Here is a 26,201-nt window from a genome sequence, read left to right on the forward strand (position 1 = left end):
TCATTCCATTCCTATCCATTCTTCATCCTCTCTTAAATGGTGTCATCAATGACAAGGGAAATATGAAGTTAACTTATAAGTTATAATAGTATAGTTCCGTCTATGAATCATGGAAAATGGGATTATTGGTTATAGATCAACGTATGTAACGGTTACCTTTCTAATAAAAAAAACAATCACTGTTTTGTTTTTTTTATCAACTGTCGATTCCATCGTTTCACTTGATACGTAATTTCTACTACAATATTTAGTATTTTTGATAAATTTACAAAATAATAAGTTATTCATAGAGATGGGATTTTTGTTTAGCTGCCTGTATTTTTTTTTTTTTTTTGGGGGGGGGGAGAAAATGAATTACTGCTATAAAGTTCAAAGAAACCTTCAACATTTAAATTAGTATTATTGCGGGAAAATATTGTAATTGTACTTAAATTCATATATATTTAATCTATAATGTATATTGAAAACAATTTACTCCAAAGATAGACAGGAATGCTTACTTCAAAGGGAGAAATGAGCACCACCACGACCCATTAAATGATAAAAAAAGAGCTCACGCAACAATCTTTATTATTTTTATAATTTTTTGTGGTTGTTTTTTTTCTTTTGACAGATCCCTTCTTAAGTTGTACATGGGTTGACATTTTTGTATGAAAAAACTAAGCTTGAAATTAGTAACGGAAAAAAAGTTGTTGCATATGTGGTTTGTCTTCTTTTTTCTTCATTATATAGTAGTTGTTCTCATAGCATAAATTGCTTGACGATGATATTACCAACAACAATTTTTTGTCACAATCATAATGTACAACACGATTTTACTACGTAACGATATTAGCTCAACAATTTTGTCCATTACCTTTATACTGCAATCATTTTAACGAACGCCATAAGATATATACCTATGACAATTCTTTCATTGATGGCCCCTATCACGCTTTCAGTGCAACAATATTCATATTATTAAATTATGTGAATACAAGTCTGTCGTATTATAAAGGTATAATCCTATTTAGACAGGTATATATACCTATAATTATATTTATAAAAATTTAAATCATAACTAATTTTGTATTTTCCCCTAAATTTCAATGTTTTTTTAAAAGTGTTATAATCTACTGATTTAGGTCAGATATGCCCTGTTCTGTCCGTTAACTTGTTGCCAACGAAAATCCAACATCATATCGCCCTTATCGTAGAAGCCCTGGTCTCTATTGGCCAAAAACTTCTACAACCAATTTTTACATGTATCTACTGAGGCCAAATGTGAACCCCCAAGAGCGTTGACCATATACAACAACAAGGACTTGCAATTATACTTTCATAAAAAATCCTCAGGGTAATTACGCTCCGTCTTTTATGAGCCCACTTAAAGTTCATTGAGGTTTTGAATATAAAGGAATCTATTCAGGAAATGATTTTCACTACTCAGGAATTAAATAATAATGACAAATGCAAACAAAAATTTGTTTTTTGGGTCAGCTCAAGGACCCACTAAAAAATTAGTCAGGATTTACATCACTGGGCAACATACTTATATGGTATTGGAGATTGAATCATAATCAAACATTTTATTAATTTCTTCGGCAATTTGTCTGTTCAGCAAAAATGCATTCGGTAAAAAAAAAATCCTCCATGTGTCTGCGTACAGACTCCATATTTGAGTGACCAATTGTCTTTTATGGTTTGGGCAAAATATATAAAAGGACTTTAATCCTAGAGCCAGCTACTTTTCTATTAAGTTCCATTAATTGATTTGTAGTCTGCATTTCTATTTATCATATTAAGTATTCAATGGTCGAGTTTAGGGGACCAATCAAATCTTCACAAGCGTTGTGTTGGTCTTATCTAGGACTGAGGACTGCAATCCAGTTCAGCACGGTCCAGTCTAGTCCCTTTTGTCGGTCCTTCAAATATTAATATTATTAACCCCTTTATTTGCTATTATATTATCGCCAACCTATAATAAAATATATAGATATAATAATATGATATTAGAAAGTATTGAATAAATACTATTTCAATATTTTATGGAAAATTAGAGGACTGACAAAAGATAATCTCAATGACCGACAGTCCTAAGGAACGATCCCAAAGACCGACGGTCCTAAGTACTAGTTCTAAAAACCGATCCCAAGGACCGATAGGACCGGTCCTCAGACTGGATTGGACCGGGCCAAATAAATTGGGACCACCCCAACACTAATCTTCACTTCCTCTTTACTGCGTATTTATAAAAAATTCCGAAAATATTTAAATCTTTGGGGAGCTCTCAGGATAGGCTTCGCTCTGTCTGTGTGACGTCATTTGAAAAGAGTTTATTAAATATGTATGAATATAGTTGTAAAAAATATTAACAAGAACGAATTTTCTTTTCCTAAGCAGTTGTATTTATTATTTAATTCCTGAGAAGTGAATTTCTTTTATCTACGACATTCAATTATATTTAAAACCTGATTGGGCATACGGGTATGGCGATAAAAAGACAGAGTTGTAATTGTTTGTCCTTGTTGGAGTCAGAGTAGAATTGACACCCGACATTGAAATAATTCCCGACTTTTTCTTTGTCCTATATAGAGTTGGATTTGTGTTTATTTTCTGCCTCTCACGACTACTTGTAGCTGTTCTTATGAAACGTCATGATATTGAAACTGATTTCCGTCCTAACATTCTTAAAATTGCTAGGGTTACAATATTGGCATTCTGTTTCTTTTTTTATAGTTCCCCAAATTCGTATAATTCCTTATATCCCCCGCTCAATTCTTCATTTTTCATCTCTGTCTTTCAAGTGCACACGCAGGTGTGATAAATTTATACTTACCAAAGTGTCAATTAAAATCTAAACACTTTGAATTTTAAGCTTCAACAGAATATAATTTATTAATGACCAACATAATTTTAAACAAAATAAATACTATAAGTATATATGTGTCTGAGCTTTATCAATCATTAATGCACCTGCCCTTAGCAACAATGATGGTTTCTAGGCCACGGAAAACCTGACACCCGCTGCAGATATATTCCTCTGTTATTGTGTCCAAGTGCTAGCTGACAGAGATCCTCCGTTTTTTGAATGAGGGACACTGCAGGCCTTCCCCTCGACATGAACTCAAAAGTTGTAGTCAAGGGTGTTTGCATCAGGGTTGTAGGGGGACAAAAGTGTCAAAAGAAAAGTTTAAAAGAGTCATAAAACGGAAGAGATGGATTTATTTCATTCAGGTGTCAAATGTGGCCTCTCCATCCCCACAAGGCTCTTTCCGCTCGCTTTTTGATAGCTTTTTGCGTGAACCCCAAGATCTCTTGCATGGGCTCTCATAGACTTGAAGAGATTGGCCTGGACTGTTTTCTTTAACTCCTCCGAGTCCAGTTTGGTCTTTTTGACGTAGCCTTTTTCATTTCCAACGTATTGGACTTGCTGACGGTGTAGACCGTGGTCCTGGAGACACGCAACGGCTTGGAGTGTGTCAATGGAAATTTGTTGATCACGTTCAAGGGTTATTTAGTCTAGATGTTCTGCCTCCAAGAATAATGATAACAGCTTTTGGAAATAAAATACACTCCTCAATCTTACAACTAGAAAAAAAAATCTTGCTCACGTTAACGTTATATTTTATACATCTCTAATTTTATCAATTCAAACACTTGTATTCCATTCTCTTCTCAGACTTAAGGAAAACAAACAAACAAACAGTCATCCATCCCTCAGTCCTCCTTTGGTAGACCTCCCAGAAAGAATGATTTAATGATCTCATATATAAAGAACATTGCCCACACACGATGGAAGGTTCTATACATATACCAAAGTCAGATCCTGGCCACACATTGGAAGGGAGGAAATGTAGATTAAAATCCTGTTGTAGGTTCTTTCTTCGTGGAGGTATCTCACACCACTCCGTCACTCATTGGTAATAATAAAGTAGGGTTTCCATCTATTACACCATTAAATAGATGTATTATTACTCAAAGGAAATCCCTTGTTATTGAGGGTGGGCCACAAATCTACATCAGTTTCATTTAATAGTACACCTTTCCTCCCTAAATAATGGACTCGTCCTATTTAATGTCTTAGTTGTTGCCTTTTGAAGCAATAATGGGGCAACTATGTAAGGTATGTTTTTACACGAAACCTAATATGTTTCGAGGCATTACTCTTTAGATCTATGAATATAGGAACTCTACAATGCAGACATCCTGCAGTGTATTGCGTAACTGAAGCATGTTGCAATACGACTTATTTTTAGTTAAAATAAAGCCTTAGGAGTAACAAAAATAGGTACTATTATAATTGAAGATAATACATACAAAAGATGGACTCGTCCAAAAAAGTAACAAAAGAAGGTTTCATATGTTCGTCCTCTCTTTTTTTCTCTTTTTTTTTCTCTCTCCCATTTCCAATAATGGACTATTCCAATATATGGGAAAGAAAACTACATATGTAGTCGACCTGAGTCTATAAAATATTTTAATAGGAGAAGGAGAGAAAATGACGTAGTTACGCATTACGTAATTAATATTTCCACGACCTACTTTGCATTTACTATTAATATTCTAAGTTATATCTCTAGAAAAGCGAAAATATTTTTATGTTGTATCTGTGACTCTCTGCTGTCTTCGCTTGACGAGTTTACCTCTCATGCAGCTGGTCACTCTGTGAAGACTCCGACATCAGTTCCGTCAGAGACACTGCCATCTCCTTCGTGTGTGGAAATTACGTTGGAAGATCAATCTTCCGTTTTTGTAATACGAATTTTCCCAATTTAAATACGATTTTCTGATATTTTAATGTCGTAAATTGACATAATTATTCTAAAGTTATAGTCGATTATGCATTTTTTAAGTTTTGTGTTACCTTGGCCTTTGACCTAGACTCTTTAAAAGTTAATGGTCTATTACTGTGGACATATATTAGGTAGGGGGGAAAGTATCTTCGTATTCCCTGCACCCTTTTTTTAATTATCTAAATATTTTTAATTAAAGGTCACATCGAATCATAGAAGAAGGCGTTGTAAAGGTGTTCTTATATAATACTACAAACACTTTTTAGACAGTAATGTGCTTGGTCGGTTCAGTCGTGAATTATCGTGCGTCTAGTATGGATGTTTGAAAGGGGGGGAAATCGCCATATTTTACATTTTTTAGTTCTTGAAAGGGAAAAACGCGTCAAAAGCGACGAAGAAAATTTGCAATGTATACATGGTCGATATTATTTTGGTTGGTGTTCCACAACAGTGGTTCGAGCAATTTTTTCCCAGCTCAATTTTTCTCTCTACTGTGAACAACTTGATCTTTTGCAGCTGGTGATGAACAGAAGGAGTCAACATTGGTAAATATGAGGCATGACATCATCAAGACAATGGTGGTAGTCACTTGATACTAGTTTCGGACTGTAGGGTAGATATATAACAACTTCCCATCCAAGCTCCCGAACCTTCTGGTGCGTCATCATAGATGTATGCGGCCTGGCGTTATCTTGATGAAACACGATTCCTCTCCTATTCGATCTTCTTCTTGCACCCAGCCTTCTGGAAATGGTTCAAAACGGTTTTATGATCAATGTTACGGCCTGGGCGATGCTAGGACTGCCAATATCATGGTTTATTTCGATATTTTTGCTAATTTTATCGACATTTTTGACAACAAACCTATCAGTGCGTAGTACATCATTCCCCTCCGCTACACCAGAACAAAATGGCTGGAACCACTGTTATGCAACACGAACTCAAAGTGTATTAAGGCCAGTATACATCCCAAATTTTCTTGGTCGCTTTTGACTCGTTTTTCCCTCTCAAGTTGTAAAAATGTAAAATATGACGAATTTAATCCTTTGAGACCTTTCATACTCGACGTACGAGAATTCACAACTCACCCGACCAAGCCAAATACTGTCAAAAAAGCCTTTGTAGTATACATTCCTACCTTTACAACGCTTTGACGTATAATTCAATGTGACCAATAATGAACAAGATATGCTTAGTTTAAAAAAGGGCGGGAAATACGACGTTAATATATAAATAAATGATATTTATACGTCCTGTCTGGTTTTATTTTTATTTTTTGGTAAAAATTGATGCTCCCTTTGGATTTTTTCAAACAAAATTAGTTATGTGTCGTACTATAAAAACGCATTAAATGGTTGTTTTCTGTTGGAAAAAGATGAAATGATTTCCCAAATTTCAATGCAAACACCAACAAAATCTCACTATGTAATAAATTCAAATCAGAGAGAAAATAAGTCATAATATAATTAGTATAATAAGAAAAACAAAAATAAATAAACCTTGCAACGATTCGAAACGTGGAATTGCTAATCACTTCTCCGTTACTAATTATCATTAGTCATGATAATTCATACTAGAAAAGACTCATGGATTAACAAACAAGCATTTAATTTGAGACAAGACCATTATTATTCTAAAAGAAAGCGAGGATTTTATTTATTTTATGGGAATAAATAGTACATATTGTATTTCAACCAGAAATAAACAATAAGGACGTATAAACTCTAATAATCATGTATTAAATGTGACTGTCTCTGTATGTTTGTCCTTCAATCATGGGCAAACCAATTGATGGATTTTGTGGACATTTGTTATGTAGCTTCTTAATGCTCCAGAAACGGTTCTGATACCATTTTTTTAGTCTTCGAAGCCATACCGCCCTTAAAGTAACATTTTCTACCACTTTACTAGCACACCCTTAGGCCAGAGGGTATTTTGAATATTAGAAGGGTTCTCTGATGCTCAGGGGAGCGGCGGGGGAAGAATTTAACTTCACTCAAGGGCCGACGTCCCACAGCCCATGGGTGGGGATGTATTAGAAGGGATTCTTAGTACTTAGAAATGATGCAGCGGCACAGTTTAAACTGCCTTAAGAGCCAGTAATTCACCTGTTCAACCTGAAAAAATGAGCAGACTTTTCTTGTGTAGTTATATTTTACTGACGGAATTGTGTATGTTTTTTTTTAGCTTGAAAGCTCGTATATTGTTGTTCTTAGACTAAAATGCTGGAGAAGATTACACGTACGAATACTGGAATGCTCAGTCGATATCTCTATCTTAATTTGAAATGAGGATGGGATTCTTCTTCAGAGTCCTCATACAAAGGAGGGATTCAATAAGTTAAATTTAACTTCCAAATCTCAGGCATGAAACACAATGCATTTCATGGGTAGAGGATCCCATTCAAGAGAAAGGGCCCTCTTATCTTCAAATGGCGAGATTATAGGCAAGACTCTCCATTGTACCAAATGTATCCCTCATTTAATCATCTATTTTGTAGAAACATCGATAGGAATCGGGATCCCCATCTAAGTTTTCATACGACTTGATTATCAACCAATGTGGATTCACAAAAAAAGTACAGAGTTATTTTTGAGAAATATCTACACTGATGACGTCAGAGTTATACTGTCGAAGAGAAGTAGTTCTCAGTATCAATACCCCATGTGTTTTGTTGTCAGCTATCGATTCCCTCTTCTCGCTTGATACGTCCTGGCTAGTTCATAATTTATTCCTGTTCATAAAGACACAAAGTAATAAGTTATTTTATACATATCCTCTGTTTCCAATAGAGCAGGAATACAATTTCTTGTTGATTCCTCGTCGTTTATATAATATACATATATTGGCCATTTTAATATTTCTATGAATAAATTTTGTCTATTTCTTTATAGAATTATTATAATAACTACTCTTTTAATCAAATATTACTAAGTAATATTATAATACAGTATAGGATAAAATACTATGTAGATTTTAAAAATATGTAATTTATTTTAAAAATGGTGAAGAAATAATATGACAGTGATAGGCTGCGAGTATATAACATATAAATAGCGTTGGTATGATCTACTTATTTGGCTAACTACCAAATGATTTTGTGCATTTTTTTTTCTTTTGGGAGAAAAGTTGCGTGATACAATAAAGGATACGACGGGTAAAGCAAATGCAAATTAAAAAAAAAACTATTTGAGGTGCAAGAAAAATAAATAAATTAATTATTGATTTTTTTTTAATTATTTATTTCGTGCCCGAAACTAAAAACGTTACATTACCTCCATAGAGATAAAATATATAAAGTGATGATATAAAAAAGTAGTTGACACATCACAACATAGAGGGCGCTTCAAATATTCTTCTTCTTCTTTTTTTTATGTTTATTGTAAAAAATAATAATAATTTATTAACCTAATTAGATCAATTTAGAGATGTCAATAAGTTAATAAAGTATTCCTGAATTGATTATTTATGAAGTATATATTTTATTCCAATATTTAAATATAATTTTATTTAGCCTGTCAAAATATTGATGATGAATTTGATAGATTATTCTAACTATAATCAAAAACTCATTATTATAAATTTTTACACTGAGTAAGATTCGTTAGTATGCTTCAAACTTGAATCCTCTCACGTTCATGTTTACCCAAATAATAAACAATTTATACGCTTTTAATAGAATATGAAATGCATACAGCGGATTTATTAGACTATTTAATTAAGACTGTAACCCAAATTAATGATATTTACTAAGAATAATTTAAAAAAGTATTTAAGATCCTCTAGATTAGTGGTACAAATATTCAGATTCATGATAGAACTAAATAATAAATAAATCCTAATATTAAAATACTTCTGCGAAAAAGCATAAATTTTCCTAACTCTCTTTCTTAATTCGTTTCTTGCTCGATTTACAATTTTCATGATTTATCCAAAATTTGATTCCATATTTAGAGGATTTTGTAAAATTTGCCATTCTGGAGATACAATTATTGGTACAAAAGTTGGCATGCTCAATCTGAAAAGATGTATATCTCTTATTTAAATAACACACGCGTGTCGTACGGTTTGATTTGATCATTATTGTGATGCGAATCATTACATTTAATTTGAAAAAATTAAATATTATAGCGGGAAACAATATGTTTTCGAATGTTCTGGTCAACTATTAATTTTCTTTTGTCTGGTTTAGCGACATTAAATAATTTATATTGCTATTCCTCAGCATTGTCACTCTATAAATATAATGCAAAAACACCAGTAGTATTTTATTTTCAGAGCTGTCGATTCCCTCCTTTTGCTTGATACGTTATGGATATTTGATAATTTATTCTTGTTGATAAATAAGCAATGTAACATCTTATTTTATTCTTATACTCAGTTTCCAAAAGGCCAGTCCATTGATTCCTCGTTGTATATGTATATAAGATTATTTTATTATTTATATGAAGAAATTTTGGCTATCATACACAAATACAAGTAAGTGTATAAATACACTTTTAATAAAAAATTACTAAGCAATATTAAAATACAGTATCGGATAAAATACTATCTATAATTTGAATATGACAATTATATATAAGTACGAGGGTTTTTGAAAATTCCATATTAAGTCCAAGAGATGGTACTAATGGCGCGTATCGATGGTACGTTTATTTAATAGCATCTCTTGGAATAACACAAAATAACTTTCAGCAAGATAAGTCTATTTCTTTCTGTTTGGCATTCGTTTGAATCGAGGAAGTGGAGTGATTTTCAAAAAATTGACTAAAAAGAATTTCGTATCTAGATTAAACATTACTTTATGAAAGGCCAAATGCCTCAAGAGTCCAAAAACAATCTTGATAAACCCTATGGCGACTCTGTACCTTCTATTAAAACAGTTTATATGTGATTTCAAAATTTTCGGATTGGCCATATGGGGAAAAGCGACGCTGAACGCTCTGGGCACCCTGTTGAGGTTACTACTCCAGAAATCGTTTATGAAATCCATGATATAGTGATAGATGACAGAAGAGTGAAGGTGCTGTGGGCATCTTGATTTAGAACCCTATTTCCATTAATTTTGCGACCACAACTGCTGAGGTGTAATTCAGTGCATCGTCGTGATAGAAAATGATTTCTTTGATGGCCAATCGAGGGCCTTTTTCTTGCCGCTCGGTTTTCAAACGGTCCAATAAAGATGAATAATATGCACATGTAATTATTTTACCCTTTTCCGCATTGTCGATGATGATTAATCCTTGGGAATCCAAAAGCCAGTTGCCATAATATTTCCAGCCGTATCCTGGATTCAAAGGAATGCCAAACAGAAAGAAATAGACCGATATGGCTGAATGTTGGTGAGTGTTCTTCCAAGAGAGGCTACTAACTAAACTTAATACCGATATGCACCAGTAGAGCCATCTCTCGGATTTTGTGGGGACTTCTCAAACGACCCTTGTAATTCATTGTAAAAATTGTGAAGAAATAATATAATGGTGATAGTCTGGGAGTACTTAAGAGATAAATACAAGTTTTTTCTGCTTCTTTATGGAGGAAAGGTTGCGTAAAGTTAACAACATGGCAACTATCAACAAAGTTGATAATTCTGTAGAGAAAAACGCGTGCAAGGAGAAGAGGGGGGGGGCGGCTAGAAAGACTGATGGTTTCATTTTTTAAAATACTGATGTAACTATCATATGTCTGCTTTATTATGGTGTTTAGGCTATAACGAAAGTATTTATTAGCAAAATGTTTAATGAAGATATACTACGTATAATTAACTTAGACGTTTTTTTATCCGTTACAGTAGATTTGAAAACGTAACACTCCATGAAGTTGTAATTCATTATGAACCATATTCTCAGAATAATAACTAATGAAACGACAAAGTAGAGTATTTCGAAATAGATTTGAAGTTCCAAGTTTAAAAAGAAGACTTAAATTAAATATAATCTACATACTAAAAAATAAACCATCATACATTTATATTAAATATTCAAAATTAAACAATTAGAATAATATAACTAATAATAACAATAAATTATAAATACAGAATATTGAAATAATAGATTAATCCAAATAATATTTTCTTGTTGCAACATCGCAATTTAGTTAAATTTGTCATAACTTTAGGTTGCAAAACACAAGCCAGACGGGGAGTTTAATCAAAAAGATCATCACCCTTTTTTCGTCATGTGCAAGCTGCATATACAATTGTGCACAGGATATATATATCTCTACCTATGAGACCTAAATAATTATTAGTAACAATGTAACTGTCAAAATCATAAAATTAGACAATAAATATACTAATAAAAAAAATGTTAGAAATAAATCCATCTTAAAAATTTAGAGCAAAAGCTAATTATGTAGTAATGTCCGGCGATATTACTCGTTATTAAGGGCATCAAAAAATCCCCCCCCCCATTATTATGCTTGTGTAACAACATACTATTGTCATCAAGCATACGCACAATTGCTAATTATAATGCCACACCCAATGTAACTACCCCCGTTATTGTGACCATTTAAGCAGTTGTTTTGCCTTTTATGAGTTTTCTGAACACAATTTCTTGGGGCTTATCAACCAAAGCTAATCCTTAAGTGATAAAATAGTAATATTTATTGACTATGTAATATTGTAAAACCTAATGATCATACGCAAGTCTTTAAGTGAAGACACTAATGTCAGATAAACTAGCTGCGAACCATCCAAAGCTACTACTCCCGTTGTTATGACCATTTAAGCACTTGTTTTTGCCATTTAATGAATTGTGTATAATAATTCTTGATAATTTTGGCTAAAATATAATCATATTTTATGATTAGATTTTTAAAAAAATGAATACTTAATGATAGATAGTACAAAATTCAGAGTTCCATTTCGTAATTTGGTGAGGATGACTCTAAACATGCTTAAAATTATCTTAACTTCACAATTTACAATGGGGGTGTTTCTATAAATTACATCATTGCCAAAACCCTCCATTAATTAATGATTGTTCTTCGGGAAGGGAAGAATTTACCCGTCTATTTCTCCATAAATTTTTTGAACGTAGAATGATTAGCAATGGATAAGGTTATATTACATGTAATAAGTATTTTCCAAATTCTTAGGCCTCCATTTTCAGAAATCCAGACAGAAGGCGACGTTATTTTATGCATTTTATTCAGTTCTCTATCGACTATCAGCATCTAATATTATATTGATATTGAATAATAGAGGCGGGAATGATAACGTTATTAATAGAATATGTATATGATTTAATCATTAATGTCATAAGTATTTCTTCTCATCTCCTCGCACACTTTTGTATTCTTACCAAAATTATCAACCTTAACTATCAGACCGCCTTACGGATAATATCTTTATTTTAGGAGACAACAAAACAGCTAACAAAAAAAAAATCATATTGATGTTATTCGTAAATTTCATCAGCATCTCTGGGAAAAGTAGGTAGAGTTACAAGGCAACAATGTTAAAAAATAAAAATTCAAAATCAATTCACTCAAGCGACTGTTATAAAACAACTCACCTCCAAAATGAGTAATTGACAAATGATGCAAGATAGATGTGACCAAGGTTAATAGAAATACAAGGTTATACCATAAAATATTTACGACATATTCCACCACCACACTTTTAATATTGACGTCATAGTAAACGTAACCATAGTAGTCTCGTATTTTGTCAAAATCTGTTTTTCCTGCACAACAGGAAAACGATACATTAAATTGAAAATTCTAGCAATAGTGACGTCATAGACTATAAGTGGTTTCGTGTTGTGTCAAAATATGCCTTTCTTGCCATCAGATTGAAAATTCTAGCAAGCCCGATTACATGACGGTTAACCTTGTATTTCTATTATCCCTGGATATGACTAACTTTTATTTACGAGTGCTGCCATCTTCACATTGAGGTGGGAAACTTTTCAGACTACTCTCATATATACTTTAAAAAAATTAGATAATAGATCCCTAAGTCGTAGCTTTTTTTGCTTCTAATTATTTCCACTTGCTCATACATCAGTGGCAACATAATATAATTTAATTCAATGCATGCTCTCTGTTCCTCGTAATGTATCTATACGTATATATTATTTGGTGATTGTAGTCGTGCTATTTTTTAACCGGTTTGTAGCTTCTGCTTGGAATGATAATGAATTGATAATATTTTTGTAAAATGAAACACATAATATTAGTCATTGCCCATGATTTCATATAAAGTCCTCATCAACGCCTTTTCGTGAATTTCTTTTAAAATGAAAGAAACATACTCCAAACGGTGACAAATTCCACTTATCAAAATAGGGAACTTGGATCAATGGGGGATTCATATCGTTTGAAGAGGTTACAGATAGTTTCCTTCAAAATATTGCGGCCTCATCTTTTTTTAATTCATTTGACGACTACAGCTCCTCAACCCAAGGCACGGTTTGTGTTTAATATTGTGAAGTATGTAAAATGTAATAGTATTTACACTCTCGAGTGACTCGTTGTACCTTGACCCAAAATTTTGGCTTGCAACTCCATAAAAAATATGTTTAATAATATGAAGAAGGACTTTCTTTTTAATTCATGCAGTGTGTGTAGAATACAACATACTTCGAACCGAAATTAAATCTAGGACATTCGAAAGATACGTCACTTTAGAAAGTCAGTCTTGTATATGTAGTTACCTGTAATATACTGATGTTGTGGGAGTAGCAATTACAGCTCGCCTGTGACCTTTCTCCTAAAAATTAAAGACTCGAATTTGAAAAAGGAAAGAAGATTTTTTCAAGTTCGATTTCGAATATGCCTGTGGGAAGGATATACGAGCCTCCTCCGAGGGTCATTTCAATCAAAAGAGGATCATTTGAGACTGAGGAGTTTGTAAAGCCTTCATCTAAGGCACGTTCCATTCCCATTAAAATCAAAGTCGATGTGAATAACAATAAGAATATAACAGTCAATAAGATCATCACCAATGGAGGACTTGAGTCCACGAAATCTTCCAGAGGGAAATATAACGAAAACATTATTCAAAATGGATTAGACAATAAGGATGAAATCTCTACAGTCATTAGCATACCCATACGCATAATCAAGGATCCATCACCGACAAGAGCCACAATTAAACTACCACCACCTGTAAGTTCTTCCATTCAAGAAAAGGAGTTGCTGTCTGAATCCATCAGTACTTCAAGGCCCCTAAATATCCCATTCATCAAGAAAAGTGTTTCCCCAGAACCTCTAGAGAATGAAAAGAGTAGTCAAGAGCCAGAGGCTGATAGTGCAGATACGACTTGCAAAGAAGAAATATCAGAAAAAGAAATTTGCGAATCTGTGAAGAACAATAATATTGTTCCAAATGAGAAAGTAGATGAGGAGAAGGATGTTGAAGAAGATAGAGAAACAGTCGAACTAGAAGAAGTTTACAGGGAGGATATCGTCGAGGACGAAGTGGATGAAAACCTGGCGCGTAGATTGGGATTTATCAAAACAGATCATGCAAAAGGCCTTAGAAATCTGGGAAATACATGTTTCATGAATTCCACCATACAATGCCTTGCTCATTCGATTCAATTACTGGAGTTGATACAAAAGAATTATTTTACGAACTCAGAGGAGAATAGTGACCTAACAGATAGTTTTGCTGATGTAATACGGGATTTATGGAGTCTGGGTGGGAAAAATTCAACTCGTGCTACGGTGGATCCAGTAAAGTTCAAAGGAGAAATTGGAAAATTTGCTCCAAAGTTTTCTGGCTATAATCAACATGACTCCCAAGAGTTTTTACAATATCTTTTAGAGGGGATTCATAATGAGTTGAATCGTGTAGATCCTGACACGAGGAAAGCAGAATCGAAAAGAATTGCGGAACAGAGTAAGGAAGAGGAAAAAGCGGATTCTCTTCTCATTCCCATAGAATATGGGAAAAAGTGCCTCAATAATTATTTACTTAGGGATAATAGTTTTGTGACGGATTTATTTATGGGGCAGTTTCGATCAACGCTCAAATGTCTTAAATGCAATAATGAATCCGTGACATTCGAGCCTTTTTGGGTTGTCTCATTACCCATACCTCCTAAATCCGTCCAACCTAAACTAGAGGATTGTTTGCGACTATTTACTAAAGGAAAGTATCATTATTTTTCCAATATGATTTACGTGTGTTTTTAGTTGAACTGTCTCTTACTCTCTGTTATTGAATGTGTATTTCAATAGATAGCTATATTTACTTTACAGAGGAAATCCTGGATGGAGATGAAAAAGCCACCTGTGAAAAAGTATGTAAGAGTAGGCAAAAGTGTTCAAAGTGGTATACATTTGAAAGGTGGCCTCAAATCTTCGTAGTGCATTTTAAAAGATTCGAATCTTCTCGGTTCCGTTCAAAAATATCGCATCATATTGATGTTCCACTAACTTCTATGAACGTGGGGTATGTATGCCAAATGATGATTATCCTCTGCTCATAATTATACAATAATATTCATCATAATATAGGGAGTTTAGCTCAAAGCCTGGGAATCAGTTTGTGTCCTATGACTGTTTTGGTATTTCAAATCACTCTGGCTCCTTGGGAGGTGGTCACTACACCGCCTATGGACGACATCCCATATATCATTCAAGGTGGCATTTGTATAATGACTCCTTTGTGTCAAAAGCTGGAGGACACAATGTTGTGTCCAATGAGGCGTATTTACTCTTTTTTGATAAAAGATAGCTTTGCGATTTATTCTGAATGTTTAATAAATAATTATATTGGTTTTCATTCTGTTCTTAAAGAAAATTAAACATATCAAAAGAGATGATTCATTTATTCCCTCAATGGGTCGTGTATAATGGAGTTAGAGACATCTGGAATAATCTCGCTTGCAGCTTGGCTTGTTTTTTTGTTTTTTTCACATGAAGGATGGAATAAAAAATGAGGTTTTTAACCAATCACTCATTTTATAATATCCTCATCTTTATGTAGAATTTGTGAGTATTCCATAATCCAGAAAAATATGGAGGTGACAAGGACTGTCCAATTGCCTTCATCTAATAACTTTGGTACACTTTAAGAATCAATCGTTTTCACTGACATCATAATTTAAGGAGACGACATCTTGGGGCTCAAAGCACATATTTTTACTACCCAAAATGGACAAATTTCCAAAAAAATGGTCATTAAATTATCATTCTAATGGTTTTTAGAACCAAAAAAGCCCTGCATTGAATACTACTTGATACTAAATACAAACAGTGATATTTAAATTAAATCAAAATAATATACACTGAAAATCTATATGTAATAACTAGATTTGTACAGTTATAATTATTTATTGATTGATTAGAGAGGATAAAAGTAGGATAATTAGAGACAAATATCTTATTCTTTCGATTGTAATAGTAAATTTTTATCTACTACATGGAGATAAGATTCTGCAACGATGTAATAGCATCATTTTTTCATACATTTTAGGGTCAGATTTATAGTAAAACTAAGTAATATAAGGATACATTTTTGACGAGACATTAAGGTTTGAGTCCATCATTTCTTGCTCCCATCAATAGTTCATTATAATCCTTAATATGAATGAAAAAGAGTTTTTATTGTTAAAAAACTTGGTTGTTTAGGCCCCAAAATGGCTGATATCAACAATGCTGACGTCATGGTTAAATGCTTTTTAGTATTTTACCAAAACAACTATAGATTTAATAGCCTGACTTTTTTAATTTGGAATAAAAAAATAATTGTGATATCCAAGAGTAGACCAAAAACTACAGTTGCATACCAATTCTCAAAATCCAAATATTGAGATATCTGTTTTGTCCAACTTAGTCAAGCAGACAAGTAAAAATTGTTGTCACCCCTATCAATTTATTTTTCTATGGTTGACGTATTCTATTAATATATGGAATATAGTAATATGACCTCATTTCTCATATTTTATACTTATTTCAAAATCTTTTGATTCTGTACAACAAACATATATAATTATTTATAAATAATATTTTATAACTTTTACTTAACAAAAAACATTGCCAAATATTGAATTCTTTCCTTCACAATTTGACTTCTTCAGATCGTATTAGTATTTATTTTTACTTCATCTTTTTATAAAAAAATATCTACTGAGTATGAACTGTGTATACCTACCTCATTTTTAAAAAATAATATACTGAAATTTCCCCGCCATTTCATCCTTAAATATACCTAACATCTAATCTCATATACAATTTTGGTCAGCCTACAGCTAGCTACAACTTAATTTTAAATCTCAAAAATCTCTTTAAATTACTCAAAAATAAAATATAAATCTTCGGAAGAATTTATAAATATTTACAGAACCTATTTGTAACTATTGATGAAGGGTTGATCCCATTTATAATATATAAGGTTTTAAACAATAATGGCCGGTTGCAATTCATTATTTTACCATTTTACTTACAATGACTGTACACTACCTGGTTATAATTAATGAATCCATGTTATAAGTGCAATTAAACAACATATCCTTATAAGTCATGGATGACATATTATGACGTCATGACTCACAATATAACACAGTTACAAGTAAACATAACATATCCATCGTTGACATGTTGTGAGATCGAGTAATTAGGACTCTAGAATCACAGGCATGTCGGACCCCAAGGATAAAGTTATTGAAAAGGATGTGGAGCAGTTGTTATCTCACTGGGTAAAGAAAAAATCCGGATCCAAGGCACCAGGGAAGTCTTATTATTATAACACACTTAATAAGATATCCGTTTGGAATCTTGAAGATCTCATCAAGGAAGAGAAATTATTGGAGAAAGTAATGAATTGTTAAAGGGTTGTGTTTTTAACTTTTAAAATTATTAATTGTTCTTTATTTTTTTTACAGCAGGAGGCTCAAATCAAACGATGTCTTCAAAAAAAGAACATCAAAATAAAATTAGAAAATGCTAAAAAATCTTCCGTATCCAAAAAAACAGCCTCTTCTATCTCCTCATTAGAAAAACGACCAGACAGTCCAAAAACAATTATTTATGGCCCTAAAAAGCCGCATCAAGTTGAACTAAGTCCTAAAGAGAAGAAAGCTAATGAAGGATCTCAAAAAAAAACCTCAACGCCACAAAGATCACCACCTCAAGTACCACGAAAGAAAAGGCGTTGGAGTGAGGATGTCCCATTCCAGACCCCTGAGCCTGAGATAAATCCCTCACTTCCTTTAACAGAGCCAACCAGTTTTGCAAGACGTTGCTTTGAACCTATATCTTTCTTTGGTTTAAATCAACCACAAGAAAACGAGGATGAGTCCGTCATGGAAGAAGATGAGTTGGAACTCATGGAAGTGGATGAAGTAGATCCTGGGATTTTAGAGGAATTGAGGGATCTTCGAAGGGAGGAGGCAATATCGACTCCACCTCCCATTTCGGAAGAGTTTAAACTCTCAAATTCAGATGGTGGTCATAAAAGGTATTTCATTTAATCATTGATTTTCTTCATTTTGAAACCCCTTGCTTTTTTCAAATAGTTGCTCCACTGTGGTCATTGATACTAACATATTTCTATCACATCTCTCATCGATCGATAAAATCATCGAAATGGGTCATACTGTCCATGTACCTTGGGCCGTTTTTAGAGAATTGGATTTACTTAAAGATTCTAAGCGATCCGTTCATAATGGTCACACGAATATCTCTGAGAAACTTTCTTTTAGAGCACGCAAAGCCATAGATTTTCTTCATAATGCACTCTCCTCTGAAAACTCAAAGGTGATATAAATAGCTCAAATTTTTTGCTTAATCCCTTAAAAACAACTTTTTCTCGTACTGCTAAAATAGACAAATATTTTTCTACAAATATGTGAATGTATATATATATATCAATCAATATACATTTGTGTGCTGTAGTTTTGAAGCAAGTGCAAGACATCATCATCAAGGAAGTAGATTGTAGACTCAATTAGTGCGTACTAAGTAAAAAATAAAAAGTGATAGATTGATAATTAGTAATTAAGAGGCGAACTTCGGATGTCTTCACCAATAATTATACAACTCTACAAAATATATCGTTCCATGTTTTATCTTGATTTAGTAGAGAAAGGCTAAATACAAACTGTAACAATAGCCATTCATGGAATTCTAGACTAATTCAACCATGCTTAATTAATTAATAATCATATTTTATATATATAATCATAATAAATAACATTAAATAGAGAGGTTGACTGTTTGTTCAAGGAAGATCATCTTGCTAATCGTTTTTGTCTTTTTTTCTACGTCTCAGATATATGGTCAGAACGGAGAAGAGGAACTTGAGGCGTCATTGTTGTTTAGAGGTGATAATGCAGATGACAAGATCCTTCAATACTGCCTCTACTTGAAGAAATCTAAGACTAATACCACCACTGAATCATTCTTCAATCTCCTACTTTATTCTAACGACAAGAATCTACTCAATAAAGCTCTACTGAATAAGCTTAAAGTAGCTAGTTCGTCCTCGCTTCTTCAGTGCCTCAGAAAGAACTTTGACGCCATGAGGGAAAATGATAATTCCACAAGCTTTAATAAGCGGATCTCAAGTACATCACCCTCCCATTGCACGCCCTACGATCTCAAGAAAGACATTATTGATGAAGCAAGGGACTTATGCTTTATTCTATTAACGGATGTAATTATTGTTTGTTTTTATAATTATTTTTTAGCAACTATTTTTGTTCAATTGATATCCTTAGAGCCTCAAGCTGGAGCTGATGCATCTCTATGGTACCTTTAAATGGAAGTCAAAATTAGAGCCATCCGTATCTTCAATTGTGAACTGGTCATTGTGTGAAGCATTTAAGCAAGTCATGAATAATTGGGAAGACGTGTATTCTCCGATAGTTGGGTGTGAGTCGAATGATCTGAGAAAGGATTTGAAAGTTGTGGAGTCTATTTTGGCGCGACCAAGGCCTTTAAACAAAGTATGGAATCTCATTGATGAATGTTTAAAGACTTTAAACATGTTAAATAGTTGTTTGAGTTCTAGTCGTCCTTCTTACTACTCCTCATGTGGTCGTGCCGTGCAAATTAGGATAGAAGTAACCATATATATTTCTTTATTTTTGAGTGGTGGAATTTTTCTTTTTTTTTCTCTCCCTCTTATTAGTTGTTACTTAAAAGGAAAGTCGGAATTGAGGATAATATCAATTTGGAATTCCTAGGTGGGAATATCTATGAGTCTTTTAATTCCATTTGGAACTATATCTATGCATATGTGTAAGACATTCAGTACCTGTATTTCATGTGATACTTATCTTTAATATTTAGAACATCTTATTCCGTATCTCTTGGTGTACCCCTAAGCAAATCCATTCCAACTCCGAAGCAAGTTGCTTTCGAATTTAGCGAAATCAACGCAGAAGAAATTAGTCATCTAAATGCTATTACAAAACAGTCAAAGGAATTAGCCTCTAAACTGGAAAAGTAAGTTCCTCTAAATCAAGCTTCAATATACATGGTTCTAGAACTGTATTGAAAAAAAATTATATCTATATTTAAAAGATAAAATGTTTAATTATTTTCCACGAATTGCATTCATTCAGTGCTCATTACAACACAAAAATATACAGTGTAATTTGTTGTTAGCTGTCAATTTTTGGATTTCTTGCGTGAACAGTTCTCGTGCTGCTTTTTACTGGGACTTAATCTCCTTGTGTAGTGTAAGTTTGTTGCCCAATGACAAAACCATCTTAAAAGTTAACACGATAATTAATTCATGAACACTCTGTCATTGCAATTCAAAGCAAATAGTTAAAACATTTGATTTTGTTAATTTGGAATATCGTGGATGGGAATCATAGAGATACCGAGTGGTACATCAAAATCCGAACACTTATAATTTTAAACTTAAACAGGATATAATTTATTAACTAGCTATGGAATTTCAACAAATTAATACTAAATATAGATATGTGTCTGAGCTCTCTCAATCATTAATGGAGACGCCTTTAGCGGTAATAATGGCTTCCAGGCGGAGGAGGAAGACCTGCCACCTGTTGCAGATATAGTCTTCTGTCTCAGCGTCCCACTGGGTTTGGGGCTTCGATGTTTGGTTGGAAGATACTGCAGGCCTTCCGCTCGACCTAGACCCATAAAGTGTTGTCAAGGGGGGTTGCATCAGCGCTTTAGGGGGTGCAAAAGAGTCTTTAAACGAAGAAAATGGGTTTATGGCATTGTTGGTGTCAAAAGTAGCCTCTCCATCCTCACAAGGCTCTTTCCACCCACTTTTTTATAGCTCTCTTGACAGTCTGGTATGTAACCCCGAGTATGTATGGGCTCTCATGGACTTAAAGCGATTAGCATTGACTGTTTTCTGTTTGGTTGTTCTTACAGAACGTTTTTTCCTCTTCAACGTTACGGACTTGCTGATGGCGTTGACGGTGTTCCTGGAGACTCCCTACTGCTATAAGTGCGCGAATGGAAATTCGTCGATCATGTTTAGTGCCATTTTCTCTATTTGTACGGTAGCTAAAGAGCTCCAGTTTTTATTTAATTATTTATTCGTTAATATATCGAATTATAAATAAGTTTCCTACAACTTAACCTTCATAAATTATTGAATTAGTAAGTGTTCAGATTTTAATGTAGTATTGTAGCATTAATCACTAACAAATATATTCATTCTCTTTTTCGTCAGTGTCCAAATTTGTATATAACATAAATATATCCCTATTACAGGCTTCTTCGAGTTTCCTCCGAGGAATTGAGTACTAGTTCACCCCCTTTATTGAGCTTAATGAACCATATGCATAGATTTATCTATGACTGTTCCTCATTCCGTCCAGGAGGTCATCCCTCCGCAGATCCACTTCCAAAACTTGTTCCCCGTGCACTCCTTCAGTACTCCGTCAACTTAGAAACACGGCAATGTATGATAATTGGTTTTAATCAGTTGCATGATTTAATTAGGCAATTTGAGGCTTGCTGCTCCAAAATTTGACTCCATAAAAATATATTATTATACTATTTATGTCACTGTGATGAAAAGTTGTAGTTTATGCCCATTTTGTATAGTTCGCCTTATATTTTCATTATGAAAGAAAGATTATTTTTTGTACTTATTATGTTATATTAATTGAGAGTTAATATATTATATGTTTTACGTTAAAACACCATGCTTTTAATTGAGTTATCTTAAACTTTTAAATTCATGAAGTACTGTTATTGGTACTTATGAGCTTTTTAGCACCTTCTCTTCGTGTTGTTTCAGTCCTGCTTTATTGCTTCTAGAGACTGGACACTCCTGTGAGGAGTAGCACACCGTCTCTCTTCCAGACGTACCTACATAGAATAGGCCAAGGTGTTTGTGTTCTTCTGGAGGGGGGGTCAGCCACATGTTGAAATCTAAATACAAAAAGTATAACCTCCGACAAGCGATGTTTTCGAGTGTGAGTTTAAGTTGAAGCTAGTATCAGGAGGGTGCAGGGTTTTATTCATAGTTGAATTTTTATTTCATCTTTTTTTTCTCTTCGCGCCTATTATATCACCCTTGAATGAACGTTACACTTAGCATTTTCCTACATATATTGTTAATGCTACGGGTAAACCTTCACAGTAAGTAAGATAACTAAAAAGTATGTCGGTTCAGCTATTTTTTAAAGGAGGGGGGATTGTTGAAAATATATTCGAGGCTGCCTTGATTAAAAGTACTGCCTCTATTTTGAGGCTAATACAAAAAAATTTTAAAAGAAATTGTACACCATTTTATAAAAATTGAGAGTATCTTTGGGATTGCCTGTTTTGCTTTTAGTAAGCTACACCTTTGAGGCTCATTTTTATGTACTACGAAACAAAAAGGGCTTCATATATTAATGAGTATTTTTGTAGGTTTGTCTTTTTATACTAGATAAATATTAAATGAATAAATAAAAATTCAAAAATGAACGATTGAACGGAAAAATGAACGGCGAACGGAAAGTTTTTACAAAATGAACGACTGAACGGAAAAAGGGAGAACGGGTACAAGCCTGCTTTAAGTACATGTTTGATCAAAAAACTTACTTTGTGTTTGACCCTGATTGAGCTTCTTTAATCAACTTGATGGTTATTATTTACTGACATTCAGTTCATATTAAACATTGTTTAGTGTTCTATAATTTGTTAATTATTGAAAATTGAGTAAGACGTAATGATTTTACAAAAAAGCGTACAGACGATAAAAATATTAGTGCCAGTGATTAGAAAAACTTTCTAAGAAATATTCACTTCATTTTTTAACGTGCTAATTATGAATTACAAAACCATTATATAGAAATTAATTGACTTTCCTAGTTCTCCATCCTCAATTTCGAATCCATGAGGTGTTTAATTAGAATAAATTACATATCGAAATATTTTTAATTCTAATTCATTCCCCCCCCCCTCCCCCTTCCAAAAAAAGAAAAATATTGAAGAGGTATTTAGTACCTATTTAATTAAATGAAAGGTATCTGTTGCAGATTGCAGACCCATTACCAAATATCATCTATGAGTAGATCAAAATTTTATTTGGGCATAACAATATTATAAAAGATCTGGCCTTCAATGAATTAAATACGTAATATTCGCCTATTACGACTACGAATACAAAGAAAAAGGAACACTTGCACCAAAGAATGATAATGTCAGTAAAAAAATCAATATTTTTTTCTCACAGATTCGTGAATGATTCACAATGGACTAAAATGAAACGGATTTTACTTTTTAACTTCAATAAATGCTATTTAGCAATTTATAGTTATGGCTCTTGAACTTTTTTTTAAAAGCCTGAGCCCTCCATTCTGGATCCTGGCCGCCTTTCCAACCCCAGTAGGAAGTTAAAGGGATCATATATTTAAAATTTTTAGTTATAGTCTAGACGTCATATAAAAAAAAACAGTAAACTTGCGTAGAATTATGAGTCCACTACATGCCCTGCTGGTGTATTTCACAACCAGTGGGCAGAAAAAGTAAATAGAGTGTCGAATAAGGGGTGCCTTTGCCAATTATAATGCGGTGAGTCATAAATCTACTCAGAACCATACTGACATATTGCACAACTTGTATGCTGATGAAATACATACATATTTCACACACAGACACTTAGTTATTAATTAAATTTTATACGCTTTAAGAGAAGTTTTGTGTTATGAGACCATTGGGGCATGTTGCACGAACCATAAGCATCAGTAATAGCATTGATATTTTTTTTTCATCGTAATCTGAACCCATTAGTTTCGTCAGAGTTTCATCAGGGGGGAGAATATTCTCTTTGTAAGACATCGATATTTTTTCGCCGTAGTTATCTTTTATTTCATCTTCGTCTCGTCTCCGTTAGAATTTCGCCTTCGTCTCATCTTCGTCAGTATTTTTGTCAGATTTTCGTCTCGTCAGGCTTGACGAATTAACAACGGTTCAGAGTCACTGAAATAAAATTGGAAGTAAAAGAATTCAAAATAATTTATTACATTATTTATAAATTTAGAGTCACCTTATTTACATCCTGAACAATAAGAAAAAATTTGACTCAGTTATTCCATTTTAAAGGGAGAGGTTGACCTTAGTTTTAATTTAGTTGCACACCATTTAATTCAATACAAGCATTTACTATCCAGGAGATCCGAAGGAACACTATCATCGAATTTGCTTTTGGGGACACAGACCAACGTACATCAAGAAGATGATCATATATCCAAAGAGCACAGTCTACGACGTCTACAACCACTGAAAGGAGGAAAAGACAAATAAGAGAAAAGCCCACAAGTACCATAGTTATAAATAACGCACTCCCATATTCTTCGTAGGCCTGAAACGTTCCTTAAAGTCATATCCTGGGACTCCGATTACAAAGCTTACCAAAACAAGTTAGCCGGGCAACTGTCTCAAGGCCTATAAATATTGACCTGTGCATGAAGTCATACTGCCTCTATAAAAGATATATCCTTACAGTTAAAATGAAGGCCACCCAAGCTACCCAAGGAAAAAATTGCTGAACAATTTGAAGTCCCATGGTAACCGAATCATCTTTTATTCGGATGAGAAACAATAGACTTTCAGCCCATCCCACAACATCCAAAACAACAGATAGTTGGCCTCAGAGATAGCTAATGCCCCCCACGTCTTTAAAACCAGGTTCCCGGTCATAACCCTTGGGGTCATAAGGAGCAATGGCAGTGTCATGTATCCATCTTCTTTGAACCAAAAATGAGGTCGGGTGCCGACAGGTATTGTGAACTTCTGTCTGAACAAGTGATACCTTGAATGAAAGCTGATGCCAATGGTGTCAAGGCTTGTAAATCCTTTAGGCCTCGTACCGAACGAATGATTGACGAAAATGGCAAACACTGACTCTGTATTTAGCCGTAAAATAAGAAATGAATGTGTATATGCGTAAAGTTACTATCTTTGGTGTAAAGCATATCCATATTATATGCGATATACCTTAATCATTATGAATTACAAGAGGTAAACAGATTTTTGCCCGCTAAACAATAGTCGTTATTATAATCCCTTCTTATTTTCTTTAACTAAATGTACTTATGCCCTGAATTGGATAACTTCATTTCCTTGACATATTGTTTTTAAGCGGTATTTTACTCTTAAAATTTAATTTTGTGGGAATGTAAGATCGTTGAATTCCCCTGGGATGTAAAATAGATCATCCTGGTTATGAAAGAAAAACGGAGAATATATTATGTTCACATAAGTTCCCATCGAACGTCATGGATAGAGAAATAAAGTTTGACTTGGCCTACAAGTACCAATGCTGAATTCCTTAAAATATGTAATAGAGGTGGCCTCTCTACATCATCAGAAATTTTATTTTTAATAGTTTGATTTGTAAGTAATTTAGTCGTTATTATTTTAAGGACTTATATATACTTTATTTATGGATTACACAAGAGCAAATATTTTTCTACCTGCTTTATATTAGTCGTTCTTCTTATTTTCTATGAAAACTAATATACTTATTTCCTTGAATATATAAGTAAATATCATTATTACATTATTTTTAACTGCTGTTTTACTTTTAAAATTGATTAAATTTTAATTTTTTTGTGGGAATGCCAGATTGCTATATGTTCAGATGATGTAAACAGATCATTCGGGTGATGAAAAACGGAGGATCTATTCACATAAGTTCGATTCGATCTCAAGGAGAAATTCACTAAGTTAGACATATCCTTCAAATACCAAGAAACTTAAAATGGTGAATTCCCTATAATATGTAATAGAGATGGGTGGACTACTCACATCACCTTGAATATTATATATAGTACATGGTTTAATTTGTAAGCAATTTCTACGAAGACATTTGGATAAACCATCTACATGGTCAATTTTTTATTTGCTTTTGTCACAGGTGAAAGACTTAATAACTATAATACAAAGAAAAATGTTAATTTGGCCAGTATTTCCGTAGAAATGCAAATACTTATCTTTGCTACGAAAATGCTTTCTGTATTAATGATAAATTTTGTCACC

At 33.3% G+C, this 26,201-nt stretch overlaps 2 protein-coding genes and 1 long non-coding RNA gene across 4 annotated transcripts; 2 read left to right on the forward strand and 1 right to left on the reverse strand.

Moving 5' to 3' along the window:
• Positions 1 to 9,186: 9,186 nt before the first annotated feature.
• LOC139906313 (uncharacterized) lies at positions 9,187 to 10,394 on the reverse strand. Its single transcript, XR_011781752.1, has 2 exons — positions 9,644 to 10,394; positions 9,187 to 9,542 (listed from the first exon to the last, which is right to left on the reverse strand). It is a non-coding gene; the product is annotated as an uncharacterized lncRNA (long non-coding RNA).
• Positions 10,395 to 12,854: 2,460 nt separating this feature from the next.
• Positions 12,855 to 15,551, forward strand: LOC121124170 (ubiquitin carboxyl-terminal hydrolase 2). Its single transcript, XM_071890986.1, has 3 exons — positions 12,855 to 14,878; positions 14,989 to 15,183; positions 15,249 to 15,551. Exons 1-3 carry the CDS (start codon positions 13,557 to 13,559, stop codon positions 15,466 to 15,468), a joined length of 1,737 nt encoding a protein of 578 aa, XP_071747087.1. The 5' UTR covers positions 12,855 to 13,556; the 3' UTR covers positions 15,469 to 15,551.
• A 1,600-nt stretch (positions 15,552 to 17,151) lies between these two features.
• Swt1 (Swt1 RNA endoribonuclease) lies at positions 17,152 to 21,869 on the forward strand. Of its 2 annotated transcripts, none has more exons than XM_040719292.2 (8): positions 17,152 to 17,548; positions 17,618 to 18,192; positions 18,251 to 18,491; positions 19,006 to 19,389; positions 19,454 to 19,798; positions 19,867 to 19,976; positions 20,028 to 20,183; positions 21,438 to 21,869. In XM_040719292.2, the coding sequence occupies exons 1-8, from the start codon at positions 17,372 to 17,374 to the stop codon at positions 21,697 to 21,699; spliced, it is 2,250 nt and encodes a 749-aa protein (XP_040575226.1). In that variant the 5' UTR covers positions 17,152 to 17,371; the 3' UTR covers positions 21,700 to 21,869. The 2 variants fall into 2 exon arrangements, with proteins under 2 accessions (XP_040575226.1, XP_040575227.1); XM_040719293.2 differs by having other exon boundaries at positions 17,285 to 17,548; positions 17,621 to 18,192.
• The last annotated feature ends 4,332 nt before the right edge of the window (positions 21,870 to 26,201 follow it).

The sequence above is a fragment of the Lepeophtheirus salmonis genome, chromosome 9 (genome assembly GCF_016086655.4).
Source record: "Lepeophtheirus salmonis chromosome 9, UVic_Lsal_1.4, whole genome shotgun sequence".
Classification (NCBI taxonomy): Eukaryota; Metazoa; Arthropoda; class Copepoda; order Siphonostomatoida; family Caligidae; genus Lepeophtheirus; species Lepeophtheirus salmonis.

Coding starts and splice junctions, on each gene's coding strand:
- LOC121124170 (XM_071890986.1), top strand. CDS start 13,557: ATGCCTGTGGGAAGGATATACGAGCCTCCTCCGAGGGTCATTTCAATC. Junction 14,879..14,988: donor TGTTTGCGACTATTTACTAA/AGGAAAGTATCA, acceptor TATTTACTTTAC/AGAGGAAATCCTGGATGGAG. Junction 15,184..15,248: donor CTAACTTCTATGAACGTGGG/GTATGTATGCCA, acceptor ATCATAATATAG/GGAGTTTAGCTCAAAGCCTG.
- Swt1 (XM_040719292.2), top strand. CDS start 17,372: ATGTCGGACCCCAAGGATAAAGTTATTGAAAAGGATGTGGAGCAGTTG. Junction 18,193..18,250: donor TCAGATGGTGGTCATAAAAG/GTATTTCATTTA, acceptor TTTTTCAAATAG/TTGCTCCACTGTGGTCATTG. Junction 19,390..19,453: donor GCTTTATTCTATTAACGGAT/GTAATTATTGTT, acceptor TGATATCCTTAG/AGCCTCAAGCTGGAGCTGAT.